General features: G+C 37.8%; 1 protein-coding gene across 1 annotated transcript; it reads left to right on the top strand.

The window, feature by feature from the left end:
- Positions 1-739: 739 nt before the first annotated feature.
- LOC127203322 (vomeronasal type-2 receptor 116-like) lies at positions 740-20,466 on the top strand. The gene is made up of 6 exons (XM_051162105.1): positions 740-960; positions 8,972-9,263; positions 9,640-10,452; positions 14,119-14,346; positions 15,935-16,058; positions 19,532-20,466. Exons 1-6 carry the CDS (start codon positions 740-742, stop codon positions 20,464-20,466), a joined length of 2,613 nt encoding a protein of 870 aa, XP_051018062.1.
- The last annotated feature ends 242 nt before the right edge of the window (positions 20,467-20,708 follow it).

A 20,708-nucleotide genomic window follows, 5' to 3' on the forward strand; every position in this document is an offset into this window, starting at 1 on the left:
AAAATGATCTTCTGTCCTTGTCTGTAATATCCTCTTTCTTTACAGCTTTATAATTATAGCTGGAAGGAGAAGAGTACTGATCAGGGAGACAAGATAGATACAAGGCTAATGTGCGTTTCAGTGGCAGAAACTAGAAACTGTAGTAACCAGTACCACCTCTTGAAACAGCATTCTATCAAATATTATAAATGTGATCTTCATGGACTACGGCTATGTCTTTTTTTTTTAAATCTATTTCACAACACCAACCCAAACAAGCAAGCTGGTTTTTGATGACTTACACTTCTGATTCAGGCTACAGTACTCTCCAAAGTCAGAGTTGACTATTATGAAAAAAACAAAGGTTGAGGAAGAAGGTAGGAACCAAACATATTTTTCACCCGTATAGGGGAGCAGGTGCAGTGCCTCTGGGCTAGGGGATCCCCAGAGCATGTGTATGAGAGGGGAATAGAACAATGAAAAGCCAGCAAATGCAGGGCAACGCTGGTTACAGTTACAGAGATATCACAGCACTGTGACTTACCTTCCGTTGTCTGGACTTTGCTTCAGTCTGTGCCCTGGCTTGTCATGAGAACTATTGGGTATGTACAGACTGAGAGCCTGAAGTAACAGTAGGAAGCAGCTGAAGCATACAAAGTGTTCTCAGACATTGTCTGAGACTTTTCCTTCACCTAAGTCTATGTTCTCTTTGGATCAACCCAAATGCCAGACATTGCTTTTGTGTGGTGAAGACCCTGACATGTTCTTTCTCTTGCTTTGTCTCATCATCCTCCTGAAGTCTGTGCTTTCATCAATGGACCTGGATTACTATGTCTGTTATAACTATTGGAAGCCCAGCACCTACATGGAGGCAGACATAACTCTAGCTGCCTTTATCCCCATGTTCCTCACGGTCGAACTACCCAGACTAATCAATATAGATTTTGTCACTGATCCATTTATACTATGGGAAAGCTATCTGTGAGTATCAGAGCGAACGTGCTAAGGGTGTTCTGGTTACAATAAAGTTCATGCTCTGCTGTACGTATGGAATTCCATTAAGAATAATGAACAAGATAGAGAGAGATGTAAGACAGTGTCAAGCATTCCTTCTTCATTATGTGTCTACAAACATTTACATTTCTCTTCCTTGTTTCTAGTCAGGAAGACACCAGAGAATGAAAGAACCATATTTTGTGTCTGCTCCATGGTATAATTTCATGGCCAGTCTTATAAATGTTTTAACACATTAACTCAAGTATGTCAAGGAAATTTTCCAGTCTGATCACCTCTATTTGGGCATGTAAATGACATGTTTGAAAACCTGTTTCTTTCACAAACTTGGAGAGGTTTTGCTCAAGTGAAATTGAATATCTCCATGTCTTTAGTGCGAATCTTAGCATATCCTGACCCATATTCTCTGTCTTTAGTCTCTTTACAGTGTCTCAGAGTTTGGATATGGTGGATATAATTTATTTAGTTCTCACTGATATTTTAATGCTGTGTTCTGAAAGTCATGTGTTCATGCCTGTTAGTCTGTCTTCTGCATAGTTCACTCTGCTGGATACACAGAGCCTTGTGTTTTCATTAGAGATTTTGTGGTTTCCATTTCTAACACTGCTATCTGTCCTCCTTCCCTGAATCATAATTTTATTTTAGAATTTGTCTGTTTTTTTACTACTCAGTATTTTACGTGTATGATTTTTTTTCTATCATCCAAGTTGCTTCTTGTCTCAATGGCCAGTTGAACTCTTAGCTTGATCTTATCTTCATTTGGATTATTCATCTCTTTAATTTCTGAAGTATTCTTCTGTTATTTTATATCTCTGAGTGTATTTCGGTTCATTTGTTAGTTATTTTTTATTTTGCTGAGTACCAATTAGCCTTTTCCATAAATCCTGTAATCCTGTTGGTGCTATAATTAGCATGTTTTCTTTGAACAACAATTTCTGCATCAGGATTGCCCTTTATTAAAATGTGTCTTCTTGAAGCCTCAATTCACATTTATTCTGTGAGAAGGAAAGAAAAATACAGGCCTGTTGTCTTGGTAGTTGTGGTATTATCGAGTTTATAAAGAGAAAAATCCAGGATACCTGATATATTTTTTGCAAGTAAATCACTCATAAGAATACTTTCAGAAGATGGAGAAACTATAGTTCAGTATCTGAGTACAGGGGGAGGGAGAATGACTCCCAAGACCAGAGAAGGTAAGAGCCCATCCTTAATGATAGGCAGTAGCCAGAAAATATTGAACTTTTTTTTTTCAAGACAGGGTTTCTCTGCGTAGCCTTGGTTGTCCTGGTCTTGCTTTATAGACCAGGCTGGCCTCAAACTCACAGAGATCTGCCTGCCTCTGCCTCCCGAGTGCTAGGATTAAAGACGTACGCCACCACACCCTGCAAAATATTGAACTTTTAATGGATAGAAGTCTTAATCTAGATTATGTTTGACCTGTGATAGGTGGATCAATCTCATTTCCTTGAAGCTGAAAGTATAATGTTTAGAGTTTATGTAAAAGATAAAAGTTTTAAATATATTAACATGACTACTATCTTTGATATACACTGAAATCCTCACCGTAGGAAAAAGCAGGTAACAAGTGTCTGTAAACAGTTTGATGAGAGCAATCCTTTACAGCAATAGCAAAAGCTTTGTAACTGAGACGGATGCTTCTGGGCTAACACCATGAGCAATGAACAGAAATTTTACTGTCTGTATATACACTGACAGAGAATCTTTCTGAACAATGAGAAGCACTGAAATATCACTACAAAAACAATGTAGGTACACTAAAAGTTTTGAGTCTGTGACTATGAGAAGACTTGCCAGTGCTTTGACAATGTGAGTTTAATAGGACATCAGAACTCCAATGATTAATATTTTGAAACTCTCAACTTTATAAATCTTTAAGTCTCATATCCCCATATTTTGAATCACTTCCTCAGACATTTATAACGTGCATTTGCATAACTTATATCACTTCTTTAGACATTCAGTTTTTAAAAACTTTAAAGCATTTTCCCAATCCAGTCACTTACCAGGAGACAGAGGTGACTGATAAATGCGAGCAGTGATTGAAAAGCAAGTTCTTGAATGTCCTTGCCTAGAAAATGTTTCTTGTTGGTTAAAGAATTCCTGTGATTTATTACTAGATGCCATTCTTCATATCATAGGAATAAAGATTTACAGATGTCTTATTCTACTCATAAAAAGGTCAGAGAACCAGGCTTAATTTGCTCTGCAGCTTTCAGGTGTGCTGCTAAGTTGATAGTATGGGATCTCTCCAGTATCTTTATAAAAACACTTAGTGCTATGAACTTTCCTCTTAGCTCTGCTTTCATTGTATCCTGTAAGTTTGGGTAATTTGTGCCTTAACTTTCATTGAAATCTAGAAAGTTTTTAATTTATCTTTTTATTTTGTTCCTTATCCCGGTGTCATTGAGTAGGAAGTTGTTCAGTTTCCATGTGCTTGTAAGCTTTTGTTTGTTTCTTTTGATGTTGAGTTCCACCTTTAATCCATGGTGATCTGATAAGATGCAAGGAAATATTTTGATTTTCTTGTGTCTGTTGAGGTTTGCTTTGTGCCCAAGTATATGGTAAATTTTGGAGAAGGTTCCATGAGGTGCTGAAATTAAGATGTGTTCTTTTGTGTTTGGATGAAATGTTCTGTATATCAAAGAGGTCCATTTGTTTCATAATGTCTATTAGTTTCCTTCTTTCTCCATTTAATTTCGGTTTCAATGGTCTGTCTATTGGGGATAGAGGGGTTTTGAAGTCTCCAACTATTAATATGTGGGGTTCAATGTGTGCTTTAAACTTTAGTAATATTTCTTTTACGAATGTGGCTTCTCCTGCATTGGGTCAGAGATATCTAAAATTGAGACATCATCGTGTTGCATATTTCCTTTGATGAAGATGAAGTGACGTTCTCTATCACTTTCGATAGTTATTTTGAAAATCTATTTTACTAGACACAATAGTGGATATACCAAATTGCTTCATGGGTCCATTTGCTTGGAATACTGTTTTCCAACCATTTACACTGAGGTAGTATTTATCTTTATTGCTGAGTGTGTGTCTTGTATGCAGCAGATTGATGGATCCTGTTTTCACATCCATACTGTCATCCTTTTTACTGAGGAGTTAAGGTCATTGATTTTAAGAGATATTAATGACAAGTGGTTGTTAGTTACTTTTATTCTGATATTGGTTGTGGTAGTGTGTGTGTGTATGTGTGTGTGTGTTTGTGGTTTTTATTTGTGCATATGGAGTTATTTATTTCTTCGTGTTTCCTAGGTGTAGTCAGCCTTTCTAAGTTGTAGTTTTCCTTGTAGTACATTATGTAGGGATGGATTTGTAGTTAGGTTCTGGTTAAACTTGGTTTTGTCATGCAATATCTTGTTTTCTCCATCTATGGTGATTAAAAGTTTTGTTGGGTATAGTAGTCCATGTTGGCACCTGTGGTCTTTTAATGTTTGCATGACATCGTTCATGACCTTCTAGCTTTCTATTCTCTTTTGAGAAGTCAGGTTTAATTCCGATATGTTTGCCTTTATATGTGACTTGAACATTTTCTCTTACAGCTTTTAATATTCTTTCTTTCTTATGTGCATTTAATATTGTGATTATTGTGTGGTGGCAGAATTTTCTTTTCTGGTCCAATCTATTTGGGGTTCTGTAGGCTTCTTGTATGTTTATGGGCATTTCTTTTTTTAGGTTAGGGAACTTTTCTTCTATGATTTTGTTGAAAATGTATTCTGGACCTCGGATCTTGGCATTTCCTCATTCTATTCCTTTTATTCTTAAATTTAGTCTTTTATGGAGTTCAAGATTTCTTGGTATTTTGTGTCAGGAACTTTTTATACCTAAAAAGGATAAAACACTGGTTGACCCCGGTGTTAGTAGACCTAGGGGTTCCTCCTATGAGTTCCCTGCCTGTGTCCCTTATGGGCCAGGCAGTTTCGGAGCAAGTAAGGAGAGCTCTAAGCCAAAGGTTGTTTGCTATGGCTCCCCAGAGGCCTCCTCGTGATGTAGGACTGTGGATGTTAGAGCCTGCACTAAGCTCAGCACAGCTGGGTTCTGTGTCTGTATCTTTTAGCTAAGTCAGCCAGGAGCAGAGTAGGCTGATAGATTTCAAAGCCCAAGGCCAGTTAAGTGCCCTACAGTCCTTTTTGAGAATGCAGGGCTCTGCCTCTCTACTCTGTGTTCCATATGGGCTAGGCAAGTAAGTAGCTGGGGAGATGCAAGAGATTCAAGCTTGAAAACGATCATGTACAACAAACCTTCTTGAAATGGCAACAAATGTGTGTCTTGGCTTATACCAGACTCATCTCAGCTTATCTCCTCTGTATCCCAGTTGGGCAAGGCTGGGAAGCAGCTGAAGCACTGATGGGGACCAGAGCTCAGAGCTTCTGGGGTGTTCAACAGGCCTTCTTGAGATGACAATGCTCTGTTATCTACTCTGTACCCCAGTTGGGCTAGGCCAGCAAGTTGCTGGCTCGTGCGTGGAGAGATATCAGAGCACAAAGCTGCTCAAGGAATGGCAGCTAACGTGAAATATGGCCTGCATAGGTCATTGCTCTGACAGTCTGCTCTGTGACCTAGATTGATCATGCCAAGAAGTTGCAGGTGGACAGGGAAAGATCAAGGCTAGAAGCTTCTACCAGGATGGCAGCTAATGTGGATTGTGGCCTGCTCAGGCTGTCTGCTTTGTGGCCTCACGGTGTCAGCGAAGTATGCTTCAGGTGGGCAGCGGAGATAGACCCAGACACGAAGCTACTCATAGGATGGACATTAATGCAGATTGTGGCAGGAGCCTGGATTCAGCTCTGTCTGTATACTCTGTGTCACAGATGGGTCAGACTGATAAGTGGCTGGGGGACTGAGCGAGATTGGAGCCCAAAGCTGCTCCACAGGACTTTTTGAGATGGCTGGGTTCTGCCTATCTGCTCTATGACTCATCTGGAATAGGCCTGTAAGCAGCCGGGGGGCTGAGAGTTCAGAGCCTAAAGGTCCTTAGGTGCCCCACACTTCTTCTCGGGGTGGAAGCTAATGTCAATTATGTCCACTGCTGAGACTCAGCTCTGCCCCCAGCAGAAGGGAAGTGAGCACCTAAAGCTCCACTGACATTTCACAGTCTTTCTCATGATGGTGGCTAATGTGGCTTGTCCCCAGGGATTTTTCTGTTGGTTAGTTCATTGGTCAGTGGTCAGACCCACCCGTGCTCCACACAATGTGGATCTCTGTCACCTGAAAGCAACAGAATTTGTGTTTTGTAGATTTCAGTTTCATCTTTAGGTTTCTATGCAGCCCTGCTTGTCCTGCTAGTCAGAAGGATTGTGTGATCTATGCCACCATCTTGGATATCCTCATAAGATTACTTTTTAGTATTACTGATTATTTCATTGTAACTGCATATTATAGCCTTCCAATTAAATAAAAGCTAGAAGAGAAATTACATTTTTTGTTATTCTCTATTAATACATAACAAGTACTTGGTTAGAAATGTACATAGACTCCTGGAAAAACCATGTTTTCACATTTGTTTTTCATCCATAATATGTAAAACATTTGAGCATATGAAGGTATTGAAGAACATGTTTTTATTACCTATACTCATTGTAATCAATCACTTAGAGAAAAAGAGACTGTAGCCACATTGTGATTTTTTTTTTTTATTGTTTAGAAGATCTTTCTGGGTTACATAACTGTAGCAGAAATAATAAGATTGTGGGATTTCAGTCTTCTGAGTTTTTTCAATTAACCATGTGTATATGTGTACTTTCGTCCATTTGTGCAATGCCTGTTGGGTTGGCACCTGCTCTTTGGAGTTGTTCCATCCATCAACATATGTTTATTTGAGTATATGCCTTGTAAGGTTGTTTCAATCCATTTCTATTCTCACAATATGTGAATGTATTTATGTGTGCATGTGTGTGTGTATGTATGTATGTATGTATGTATGTATGTATGTATGTAAACTTTGTGAAGTAAAAGAAGTTTTAAAGAAGAAGCTTATTGGAACCTGCTGGAATCTGTCTTGTTTCCTCATCGTGTGTAAGTATGTGTATGTGTGAACAGGGTTCTTTTCTATCCTTCTGCTTCCTTTTTTAGAGGCTTTGTCACTAACAGTGGAATGTTCCCTCTAGAAGCCATCATTCCTAGCTGTCACATGCCACCACCAATGGAAGCCAGCACTAGGAGCCATCAGCCCTAGACACTGCTTAAAGGATAGCTGTAAACACCCAGCTGGAACCTATCAGCACTAGCCCACCTCCAGCAATTTAATTCTGGCCTCCCAATTTGCCACTTTCAGAGGAAGCCATCTCTGGCAACAATCAATTATGGTCTTGAAAGTTGCCCTCAGGCAAAGTATGCAGGGACCCCAGACAGTTGCTGGATCTATTCCCTGCCTCAGTTTTCCCAGTTGATGTCTAAGCTGGTCTTTAATAGTTCCTTCAAGAGAACTCAGTGGACTTCAGGCTCACAATTTCTCTTTAATGCCTCTAGTGGTGCAAGCCATCTTGTGTCTAACACGGGTTGTGAAAGTAGCTACCAAGAATCCCTCCACTACCACGAAATGCCATGATTGAGAGAGCTCAGCTGCATCAAAATTTCATTTCCTCGAATTGTGAGCACGCTTTTACCTAATGGACTTAGGTTTTTCTCTTTTTCTTCATTTTTAATGATTTTATCTATTATATATTTTCATTATTTATATTTTAATTATTTAAATTACTTATTCACTTTACTTCTTGATCATAGCCCAATCTCTCCTCTGTCCCACCCTCTCTCTGTGTTCCCACATTTCCAATTCCTTACTCCCCAGAGAAGGCGAATCTCCCACCCAACATAGCATAAGAAGACACATCATAACTGAGGGCATTTCTTCACCTATGACCAGGCAAGGCATCCCTGTCTGGGGAAAGTGACAAAAAAAGCAGGCAGAAGAGTCCCTGTCAGATCCAGCCTCCACTTCCCTCACTAGATTACCTCTTATTAATATGCTATTTTTACTTACTTTTTTTCTTTCACTGCCTTACACAGGAATCTCTACTCATTTGGTTAATCTACAAGCTTAGAGAAACTCTTTTCCTTTTGCTACTAATTCTTACATTTTTGTAAAGGTTTATTTATTTATTATTTATTTATTTTATGTTTGTATGTTTGTATGTGTGCGTATGTCACATATATGCCTGTACCTGCAGAAGTGAGAGCAGTTCATAGATCCCCTAGAACCTGTATAGCATACTATAGTATCCCAAAACACGTCTAATGTGATGTGACTCATGATCCTCCACAAGAATGGGAAGTAATCATAATGTCAGAATCATTTATCAAGCCCCCAAAACACTACTTTAAATAGGTTTATTTATTTTTATTTCATGTATTTGAGTGCTTAACTTCTTGCATATGTATGAATACCATGTGTGCCTGGTGCCCACAGATGAAAGAAATATAACTTATCAACTTTAGGAACTGAGAACTGATGCCAAATTTCCTTCAAAGGGGTTCAGTGTGGCTAAATGCCTGGCCATCAGTCCATCTCCCAAATGGAGACTTTATTCTAGGAATGCATGTAAACAAGCTTTCCCTTACAATGTTTATATGTATATGGAATTGACTAATTGCAAAACAAAAGCACATTCAGGTCATATTTACATTCCTGATGAACACCTTGTGACTCTTCTGTATCACCATGCTCCCCTAAAGAGAAATGTCATCAGCACTTACGTACTCAGCAGTCATTGGATAAAGACAGCTGGCACTCTAATTCATGAATGAACTTCAAGAAAAAATTATTAATAACAGTTCAGTATCTGATAATTCAGGAGTGAGTCCATGATGTCCCTGAGTTGTCCGTTCTCATTCACATAAGCTTAACATGTCAAAGGAGAAGCCAGGGCTTAAGACCTCTATTGCCCTAAATTTGATAAAGAGTTTCTGAGAAAAATGGACTGACTATACCCATCACTCTGTTCCTCTTGTTTAGATGGAGATGGAAAAACTACCAATACATGCTGACCTTATACTTTGCCATTGAGGAGATCAATAAGGACTCACACCTGCTCCCCAATGTGACCTTGGGTTTCCACATCTACAATGCTTTTCTTTCTAACCGAAAGACCTTGGAAGGGCTAATGATGTGGCTGTCTGGAAGGAGTGAGTATATCTGTAACTACAAATGCAAAACTCAACACAAAGCTCTAGGAGTTCTTTCAGGAACCATGTCTGAATTTTCTGCTGCAATTGGAACACTTTTGGAGCTCTACAAAGTCTCACAAGTAAGTTAGGAAAGTATTTTCATCCACAATCACATAGCTACATGACCAAAAGAAAACAGATATGCAGTTTATATTTACTGTAGACAGATTGAAAATAACAGTGAATGAATTATTTTGATATAGCAAAAGTGTGATGAAAAGCACAAGCAGTAAAGTGTGAGAGTTTCTAACCAGATCACTTAGTAGTGATTATGATTCCATCTCCAAACACTGGAAAATATACTGGAGATCCTCAGGCTGCATTTGCTCATAAGTCAAAGTTTACAACACGGATACGTAACTAATCAAGATAGGATGTAAACATGTCATAATTCATACAGGCTGATATTTCCTAATGAATAAGAACTCATAATCTCATTTTTTTCACTTCTTTTAGGTCACATATGGAGCTTTTGATACTGTGCTAAGTGACAAGGATACATTCCCATCCCTTTATCAGATGTCTCCTAAAGAGAGAGCTCTAACCCAAGCTGTCATCTCTTTACTGCTACACTTTGGCTGGAAGTGGGTGGGGCTTCTTGTGGCTGATGATCTGAAAGGAAAGGAGTTCTTTTCTCAGCTTAAAGCAGAAATGACTTCAGAAGATATCTGTTTGGCTTTTACACAAGTAATCCCAGTTAATTGGAAATCATGGAAAAAATATGTTCCTGGTACTGTGAACTTGAACCAACACACACAAGTAAATGTAGCAATATTCTATGGTGATATAAATGACGTTCTGCCATTCCTTGCTGCAAAAAAAGTACCTGTAACAAAGAAAGTGTGGATCATGACAAAGCAACCTTTTACATATTTAGAGACTGTAATCAATAAAGATAGTGATTGGATGAACTTTTTCAGTGGAAGCTTTTTATTTTCAAAGGAGAAAATGATCCCTGGCCTCAAGAACTTTCTTGAGGCTCTTACACCATCTCAGTACCCAGGAGATTTATATTTCTTTAAATTCTGGCTTGACAATTTTGATTGTTCTCCTCCTGAATTGCTATGTCGAAATCATTATCCCTGTCCCCCAAATACTTCCCTAAAGAGTATGCAAGAAAAACATGAAGTGATGACGGTTTCTGAGACCAGTTATTCCATATGGAATGCAGTGTATGCAGTGGCCCATGCCCTCCATAAAACGCTGTTGCACAAAACAGAGCTGGGCTCTCATGAAGACACAAACAATGGCCAGCTTCTCCCATGGCAGGTAAGCCTCCCTCCTAAGCAAGGGAAGCATCAGGAACTTAAATTATTCGTAAGTAATTCACTGTGTTCAAGGAAGTACACATTTTTATCTCATAATTAAAAGTATAAATTAATATGGAAAAAGGTTCTATCACAGTAATGTATATATCTGTATTGATCTTATATGATTTGGGGACTAAAAGCAGATTTGAAGACACTACATTTGAATGAATTTCAGCAATATTTTTCCTAGTGTGGTGAAATGTAAAACATAAATGTAAATAATGCCAAAATATAAGAAGTTCAGTAATCAAAATTTACATAGTTTCATAGAACATGTCTATTGCCAAAAGACACACATATTGAATATGTCCAAAGCTACTATTTCACATAAAATGCCATCTATATTTAACGGCATGAGACCACAGGAAGAAACTTTTTGAAAAATAAGTAGCCTGTTCTAGAGTCATAATTAACTGAAAAGTAATTCATTTTACAAATTCTTTATTTTTTTTAATTTTTAATTTTATTAATTTATTCAGATTACAACTCAATTGTTATCTCATCACTTGTATCCTTCCATTCCTCTCTCCCTCCCACTTTCACCTTATTCCCCTCTCCTAGTTCTAAGACCAAGGGGGACTTCCTCCCTGACTATATGGTTATAGGCTATCAAGACTCTCCTTTGTAGCCTGCCTATTCTTTCTTTGAGTGCCATCAGGCCTTCCCACCAAGGGGAGGTGGACAAATATGGAGCACCAGAGTTCATGTCAGAGTCAGTCCCTGCTCTCCACATAACTGTGGAGAATGTCCTATCCATTGGGTAGATCAGAGTAGGGGCTCGATGTTTACTACTTGTATTGTCCTTGGTTAGTGCAATAGTTTGGTCAGAGCCACCTGGGCACCAATCCACACATCACAATGTTCTTCTTGTAGGTTTCTAGGACCCTCTGGGTCCTTCTATTTCCCCATCTCTTATAGTTCTCTTACCTAGAGTCTCAGTAGCATGTCCTCACATCTATTCCAATGTCCTCACGTCTATCCCAATCTCCTGGTAAGTGAAGAATTTTGTGGGACATGCCTTTTGGGCTAGTGCCCAATTATAAGTGAGTATATACAATGTGAGTCTTTCTGCTTCTGGGTTAGCTCACTCATAATGATCATTTCTAGTCCTATCCACTTGTCCACAAATTTTGTGATTTCCTTGTTTTTTTTTTTTTTTTAATAGCTGAGTAGTATTCCATAGTGTAAATGTACCACAGTTTCTTTATCCATTCTTCTACCTAGGGGCATTTAGGCTGTTTCCTGGTTCTGGCTGCTATGAACATGGTTGAGCATATGTCCTTGTTGTGTGGAGGAGCATTTTCTGTGTATATTCCAAGGAGTGGAATAGCTGGGTCTTGAGGAAGCCCTATTCCCAGTTTTCTGAGAAAGCGCCAGATAGATTTCCAAAGTGGTTGTACAAGTTTGCATTCCCACCAGCAATGAAGGAGTATTCCTCTTTCTCTACATCCTTGCCCGCATGTGGTGTCATTTGAATTTTTGATCTTAGCAATTCTGATGGGTGTAAGATAGAATCTCAGAGATTTTTTGATTTGCATTTCTCTGATGACTAAAGACATTGAGCATTTCTTTAAGTGTTTCTCAGCCATTCAATATTCCTCTGTTGAGAATTCTCTGTTTAGTTCTGAGTCCTGTTTCTCAATTAGGTTATTTGGTTTGGTGGTGTTTAATTTCTTGAATTCTTTATATATTTTGGGTATTAGACCTTGGTCAGTGGGGAAGATCCTGGAACACATTGGCTCAGGAGACAACTCCCTGACAGAACACCAAAAGCCCAGGCCTTAAGGTCAACAATTAATAAATGGGACCTCATGAGGTTTAGAAGCTCCAGTAAGGCAGGAAACACTGTCAACAGAACCAAGCAATAGCCAACATACTGGGAAAAGATCTTCACAAACCCCACACCTGAAAAATTCTTTATTCTTAACTAGGTAAAATGAAGGTAAAGCCAAGGCTGTGCTTCCTTTATTATATATTTAAAACACTGACATTGCTTATGAGCCTAGGCCATCTTTCCATGTATTAATAATAAGTGGATATGTTTGGGGTTTCAACAATAGATATAAACTGAGGATTCATTTACATCTATGAGCCTTCATGATAACTTTCAAATAGGGTGTCATCAATAAGATTGATGAACAGGTCAATTGAACTTTCAAGTTAATCAAAGATAGATGAATAAAAATTAATTTTGAATGTACATATGTAATATGTAATGTGTAATATGTAATTTTGAGTATAAAGGAGAGCAGTAATATTTTACAGAGACGTTGATACAATTTGTGAACATGGCTTTCCAGAGACGTGATACTAAGTTACTTAGTGTGTACCCTGTATAAATAACTGAGTACACAAGCAACAGGTCTTTATAACAGCAATTGTTAATTAGGTAAAACAACATTGAATCTCAGAAATTGAATTATTAGGCCATTGTATTAAGTTAGGTATGAAATTAAAGCATGCTGAAGGGATGACTTAGCAGTTAAGAGCATTTGCAGAGGACATGAGTTAGGTTGTAAGCACACACATGATGGCATACAGTTGTCTTTACCTCCAGTTATCAGGAACATGGCATACATGTCTGCCCTACGCATTTACAAAGCATGGACCTGGTAAATGTATATACATGCATTTAGGCAAGAAACAAATTAAAATAAATAACAAATCTAGAGGCCAAAGATTTCTCAGTGCTTAGAAGCACTTGTTGCTCTTGAGGAATCAGATTCTCTTCCTGGTACAAAGGTAAAATATTACAACTCTCTGTAACTGGTGGATATGCGTTCTTCTGTCATTCACAGGCACGAGGCACATGTGTAGTGTCATACCGACATGTATGAAGAACACTCTGTTAGAAAACAAAATAATTTAATCTAACATAAGAAGTATTTTTAAAACTTTAGTTAAAGCACAGAAAACGTAGACAAAATTTTGTCTTACTTATGATTCATAGCAAGGCTGAAAATCAAATGTGACCCAAGACACATCAAGCAGCAAAGAAGGGGCTGTGATTCCCTTTTCAGTTTCCTTAGGTAAACGGACACTTATACTTTGTGCACATTTAATACACGTTTTTCATGAATTTCACAGTGTGTATAAACTCCTCTTAATATTATCACACTGAGGAACTCTCTATATCTACATGGGTAATTGTGTGCCCAAATAAAATGCTCACATATGTTCATTTTGTGGCATAAAATGGGTGTACCTTACTACATATGAATTACAGAAATAATAGTGTTTACATTTTCACTCAGATTTTACACACACACACACACACACACACACACACACACACACACACACACACACATTTCTAATTGGAAAATGTTTTCTGGTGTTGGGGAAAGACACAGGACCTTTTTCCCAGTAAGAACGTGCTCCACACTATGCTAGGTTCCATCCCTTAGACAACATATTTTCTTGTATGCAGTAATTCTTGCATTACTATCATGGGGGTAAATGTTAATTTCACTAAATGAACTGGAGAGACATCTGAACAATCTACACATCATCAAAAAAGTCAGCCATGTTAGAGAGCTATGAAATAAATTTCTTTTAGAGAGTATCCACCAGTCATTTGTATGAACTACTGAACTACTCCTATCCAAATGATGTCCCTCTGTAGCTTCACCCCTTTCTGAGGACAATCCAAGTTGTAAATGCTGCTGGAGAAGAAATAAGCTTTGATAAAAATAGGAATATTATGGAAATATATGATATAAAAAACTTTATGGAATATACCAAGCATACTCCATTACCATTTAAAGTGGGAGAGTTTGTCTCTAAGAGTCCACAAGATCAAGGATTTTTCATCAATGAAGTTCTGATTAAATGGCCAAGCAGCTTTAATCAGGTCTGAAATTTTCAATATTTAGTATGTAGAGAAAATTTTTAAAGGGTTATGAGAAATGATTGTGTGATATATCTTTGAAATTTTAAAATAATTTTTATATGTTAAGATTTTAGGTCTATTGTGGTAGTGAGATTGTGTCTGAACGCTCATGCATGTGAGCATATATGACTGTTAAGCACACAGACAATACTGATTATCTTCTTCCATTGCTCTCCATTTCATTTGTAAACAAGATATCTCTCTGAAACACTTGTTTTCAGATTCTGCTGTATGCAGTTGAAAGCATTACTTAGGCTCCATCTCTGTCTTCATGATTGAAAAGTTTGGGCTGCAGACACGTTTTTGTCTACGCCCAGCTTTTGTTTCCATGCCTTCAGCATGACCAATTTCAGGTTTCCATGCTTGTTTGGCAAGCATGTTAAATATTAAATCATCTCATTATGTTTGATGACTTTAAATAAGAAATAAACCATTAGAATTATGTTAATTGTATTTTAATGTGTGTGTTCATTAATGATGGAGTGTTTATGGTTACAAATAGGTGTGTGTATGCTCCTATCTGTATACATACACATGTATACAAACATATATTTATATATTCACACATTTGTATTATACATGCAGGCTGAAACTAAGTGTGTCCTTCCATTAACACAACTCATAATCAAGTGTATCAATATTTTTATTACTTTGTGAGTTAGCATAAACAAGAAAAATAATGTACTTTTGACAAGACATTTCTGTAACAAATATATATGATCTGCTAAATATATGTGTTAAGAATTAAACTGAATTTTCTCTGTGAGAGCAGTATGGACTCTTAACTGTTGAGCTAGTCCACCAGCCCATCTTCCTGTTAATCTGTAGATATGTATGAGACAGAAACTGAGTCCAAATCAATGCAGAAAAGAGGTCCAAGGAAAAACAGAAATATGCCTGTCCTACACAATTTCTAAAGTATAACAAGTTATGTTAGAAATGTAGTAGTTAATGTGATCAACTAAGGATGCAGATGTTGAAAATCCTAAGTGAAGACATCACTAATGTTTGAAAGAAAAGGCATAGAACTATTCTTAGCATTGGTAGGGAAGGTTGAAAATCACAGTAATGGTTTATAACTCAGTGTCTATAGAATATCAACATTGATGGTATCAGGAGAAGCTGTGACCACCCAGCCAAAACATCTTTCCTGAGAAAAGTGAACTTCCTCCTGCAGCCGAATTAGAGTGCATGGGTGTTACTTTATGATGGTCAATATAAAGGGAGAAATGGATGAGGCAAGAGTGACTAGGTCCTGGATGACAACCCAACTCTTCCTGTTCCTGGTCTGGATTTCTGCCTCACAGCAGAGAATAAATAGACACTCTGCACATTTCACAAAGGCTAGACAGCTGTGAGTCTCAGTTTGGTCACCATAAAGGAATGTTGAACATTTAGCATTGGGAAGCATGCTAACTTCAAATGTGCGTTCTACACTCCCATACAGAAACCACACTGTTCCATAGGATATGTGCATTTAAGTTGATTAGCTTAAACTATTTTAAACTACTGTTCAATACTATGATCAGTTTTTCTTTGTTGCCCTCAGACTCCTCAATCTGTTTGTACACCGAGCTGTGGTCCAGGATTCTGGAAAGTTCTACAAGAAGAAAGACCTGTCTGTTGTTTTTCTTGTGTCTTATGTCCAGAGGGGCACATTTCCAACCAGACAGGTTCAAAAATATTACCATTACTCTAACTGCTTCAGAATGCAGGAGAAAACTAAGAAGTAACGTTTTGTCATAATGCAGCGCTGTTCTCCATGTCTCCTTCACTCATCCCCATACCCATTAGTAATCACTGCAGATGCCATGCGATGAGTTAAGATTTGAGTTTAAGTTCTAAAGCTATGATGACATATGCACCCTCTTTCCAAAACATGACTTTTGTTACATGGAATTGTCATTTCAAACCTTACAGTAATAGTATAGGTTCCCCCATTAGATGTGAGGTCATCAATTGTCCAGGATCACTTTGTATGTTGAATAAGCAAACTGGAGATTCTTCCCTGAAATTAAGCCAAGGGTGTCATTTTGTATATGAAGAACAGTATGAAATATGTCTTTATAAATGAATATACAGATGCCTATAGATCTTTGCGGTCTACCATGAGGTAACGTATACAAGTAATATTATACGGACTGAGTATGTTATATTTATGAATATACACACTCACACACACACACACACACACAAATACAAAAATACAATATTTGATGAAACGAGGTCATGAATTTTGTATCAAGTATAAGGTAGGTCCAGGAGAAGGTTTTTAGAGAACAACAAGAAGAGGGATAGTGAAATAAGTATGTTATAATTAAAAAAAAATTAAATTAAGGAATCAAAAAAACAGAAGGAAAAGACAACATTCTAATAATGATGACAATTTGTTACTTAAATACTATCTTCAAAAAGGCCAACCTCTTGCCGGGCAGTGGTGGTGCACACCTTTAATCCCAGCACTTGGGGGTGAGAGGCAGGTGTGTCTCTATGAGTTCGAAACTAGTCTGGTCTACAAAGTGAGTCCGGGATAGGCAAGGTTACACAGAGAATCCTTAAAAAACAACAACAAAAACAAACAAATAAAAAACAAAAAAGGCCAACACTTAACTATATAACAAAGAGAGATCTCCATTTTAAACAATAAAACATTGAAAGATTAATTAAATATTTTTATTTTCTAAGATCTATTGTTAGGGTACATTAAATTCCTTGCAAAATTATATGATACTGTCACTACTTTCAGGTAATGAACCTTTATTTTCACTTACAAAGAATACCTAACAAATATCTCCAGGTAAAAATAAGATTTTAAAAATATAACTGTTATTTTTCATTGTGTATATTATCTGCTTCCTGCCTGCATATCTCCCTCTATCTCTGTGTGTATGTTTGTGTGTGTGCCATATGGCCATGGGAGGACATCACTGTAAATCTGTTTAAGGCTATGCACATCTTCTGCTCTTGAGGATACACAAGACATTCCAGTTAGTGTAAAGTGATCAAATAGCAGGCAAAAGAGTCAGAGACAGACCCTGGTCTTGCTGTTAGGTGTCCCACATGAAAACCCAGCTGAACAACTGTTACATATGTGTAGCAAGCCCAGATGAATCCTATTCATAGTCTCTTATTGGCGTTCACTCTCTGTGAGCCTTGCTAGGGCCATCCTGGGGCATCTTCCTGAGAATGAAGAAAAGAGTCAGCAGACCTTCGCTAACAGTGAGGTCCTCAGAGATGATAAGGGGTCAGCAGGGGCAGAGAATGGACCAAGCACAATGGTCAGGGGATCTCACAAATGACTAGTAACAATTAAGCCTCTCTGTGGCTATGAGTTTATAGAGGTCAGGCTGTTTCTGTACCTCTGACTGACTAATAACAATTAAGCCGTTCTGTGGCTATGAGTTTATAGAGGCCAGGCTGTTTCTGTGCCTCTGACTGAGTAGCAACTAGGTGTCTCTTTATTTATTCAAGTTTCACACAAAAAAAGACAGGCTGATCATTATACAACTTGTAGAGAGCAGGTGTTTCATATTTCATTACACATCCAGGGATACAAGTTTATTTGAAATTAGAAAATACAAACAGAACAGGCATTATTATTATTACTGCTCCTATAATTCTAATTTAAAAATCTAAATAATATCTTCTCCATTAAAAACACATTTAATATATGACATCCAGCTTTTAGGCTGGCAATGTTGTATTATAAGAGCACTCTAAACTCAAAATAACATAGCGGGTCTTTTTATGAATAGCCAATACTAATAACTAACTGCTTTTACTATATGTGTCATCACCTATGGTATAAAGTAGGAAAAGCTTATTTTAGTCAAGATATCTTATTTACTGAGATTTATCCTTCAGGAGTGTATATTGTATGACTTCCTACTTTAAGCTGTATTTTCTAAGAGGTCTAAGCCTATAATAAAAGGAAATATTAAAGCTATAACTTAAACCTAAAATTAGAACAATTCTCAGGTTTATTCCTGAATTAATAATAAAAGACGCAATGCCCTGTACTGAGTCAAAGGATGCCAAAGAATTTGTCATGAACTTCTGCAGCTGAGAATCTTCCTGATATATCTGGTCTGCAGTTGAGAATCTTCCTGATATAACTGAGCTTATAGCTGCCATTTGTTGATGCCAGTGTTGTGTATTTATTTTCAAATAAGGATTATTTCCTAGGCCAAGAATATGAAATCTAACTTGTTCACACCATACATTACGAGAATTACACAGAAATTAGTTAACAACTATCAACTTAAACTGTGAGTGATCAAAAAACAAAACAAAACAAAAAAACAAAACAAAACAGAACCTAGAAGTGCTTATGATGGTGAAATCAGTGATGTGTATTTTGATACATTGATGTGAACAAAATGCATTGTACATAGGGGTCCCGCTCAAACTATGGCACCATCCAAGGACAATACAGGCCATAAACTTCAAACCCCTATCCAGATCTAGCCAATGGACAGCACATTCTCCACAGTTGAGTGGAGAGTGGGGTATGACTTTCACATGTACACTGGTGCCTCATATTTGACCATGTCCCCTGGAGGGGAAGACCTGGTGGCACTCAGAGGAGGGATAGAAGGCTACCAAGAAGAGACTTGATACCCTATGAGCACATACAGGGGGAGGAAGTCCCCCTCAGTCACAATCATAGGGGAGTGGAGTAAGGGGAAATAGGTAGGGAGGGAGGAATGGGAGGATGCAAGGGATGGGATAACCATTGAGATGTAACAAGAACAAATTAATTTTAAAAAGTAGTAAAAAATAGAATCTAAAAAATGAATAAAAATAAATAATTTTTAAATCACTTTATGGATTCCTCGTCAGGCTTCATTTATCTGTATATGAGTAATATGCATTTCATTTTCACTGCCTTACAAAAACAAGAATAAACTTGGGAACAGAAGGCTTATTATTAAGTAAACAAGATGAATGTGAGAAATTGGATTTATAAAGCTTTCATGTCCTTGGCACTATAAAGAAGTAGAATAATCCTTCCTCCACAAGTGTATTTGTGTGTGTGTTTTTGTTTTGTTTTGTTACCCACATTGAAAATTAGTCTTCGTGATTTGAATATGGAATGAGTAAATAATTGTGTAAGCTGAAATGTTGACTCACTTCCTATCCACAGATCAGAAGGAGTGCATCCCATGCCAAAGTCAAGAGTACCCAAACCCTGAGAGAAATCATTGCCTGCCCAAGTCAATTATCTTCCTGTCCTTCGAGGATCCTCTGGGCATGGCTCTGGCCTGCATAGCTCTGGGCTTCTGTGTCATCACAGCTATAGTGTTGGGGATCTTTCTCAAGCACCAAGACTCACCCATTGTTAAGGCCAATAACAGAACTCTCAGCTACATCCTGCTCATCTCCATCCTCCTCTGCTTCCTCTGTCCTTTTCTCTTCATTGGCCGCCCAAACACAGCCTCCTGTATACTGCAACAAATTACATTTGCACTTGTGTTCACGCTGGCTCTTTCCACTGTTTTGGCCAAAACTATAACTGTAATTATGGCTTTTAGGGTCATGAAACCAGGAAGGACAATGAGAAGGTTGTTTGTCTCAGGCATCTATAACTCTGTCATCCCCATCTGTCTCCTGATCCAATTTATGCTCTGTGGAGTCTGGCTGGGAACTTCACCTCCCTATATCGACACAGATGCACACTCTGAACATGCTCATGTCATCCTTTTATGCAACAAGGGCTCAGTTACTGCTTTCTACTGTGTACTAGCATACTTAGGGACCCTGGCCTTAGGGAGTTACACTGTGGCTTTCCTGGTGAGGAATCTCCCTGACACTTTCAATGAAGCCAAATTCCTGACATTCAGCATGCTGCTGTTCATGAGTGTTTGGGTCACCTTCCTCCCTGTCTACCACAGCACCAAGGGCAAAGCCATGGTGGCTGTGGAGGTCTTCTCCATCTTGGCTTCCAGTGCAGGGCTGCTAGGGTGCATCTTTTTCCCAAAGTGCTACATTATTCTCCTAAGACCTGATAAAAACTCTTTGAGATGCCTTAAAAACAAAAAGCATCAAAAGAAAAATTATCATTTTGATGAGCTAATTTAGTCTCTGCAATAAAAGCCATAATATTACTAAAATTCAATTATTTACCTACTTTTCAGTAATTTTTCAGAAATGTACATTTAAACAAAAAATAGCCTTTTGCTTCACAGACTCAGACATGCTATTTCAAAAAAAAAAAGCTATGCTGAAAACACATTTTAATAAGATATGCATGTTATTTACTAATTTGTGGATAATATAAATATTCACAATTTAACTATAGGATACTAATTGAGATAAATAAT

This window comes from Acomys russatus, chromosome 19 (assembly GCF_903995435.1).
Source record: "Acomys russatus chromosome 19, mAcoRus1.1, whole genome shotgun sequence".
Lineage (NCBI taxonomy): Eukaryota > Metazoa > Chordata > Mammalia > Rodentia > Muridae > Acomys > Acomys russatus.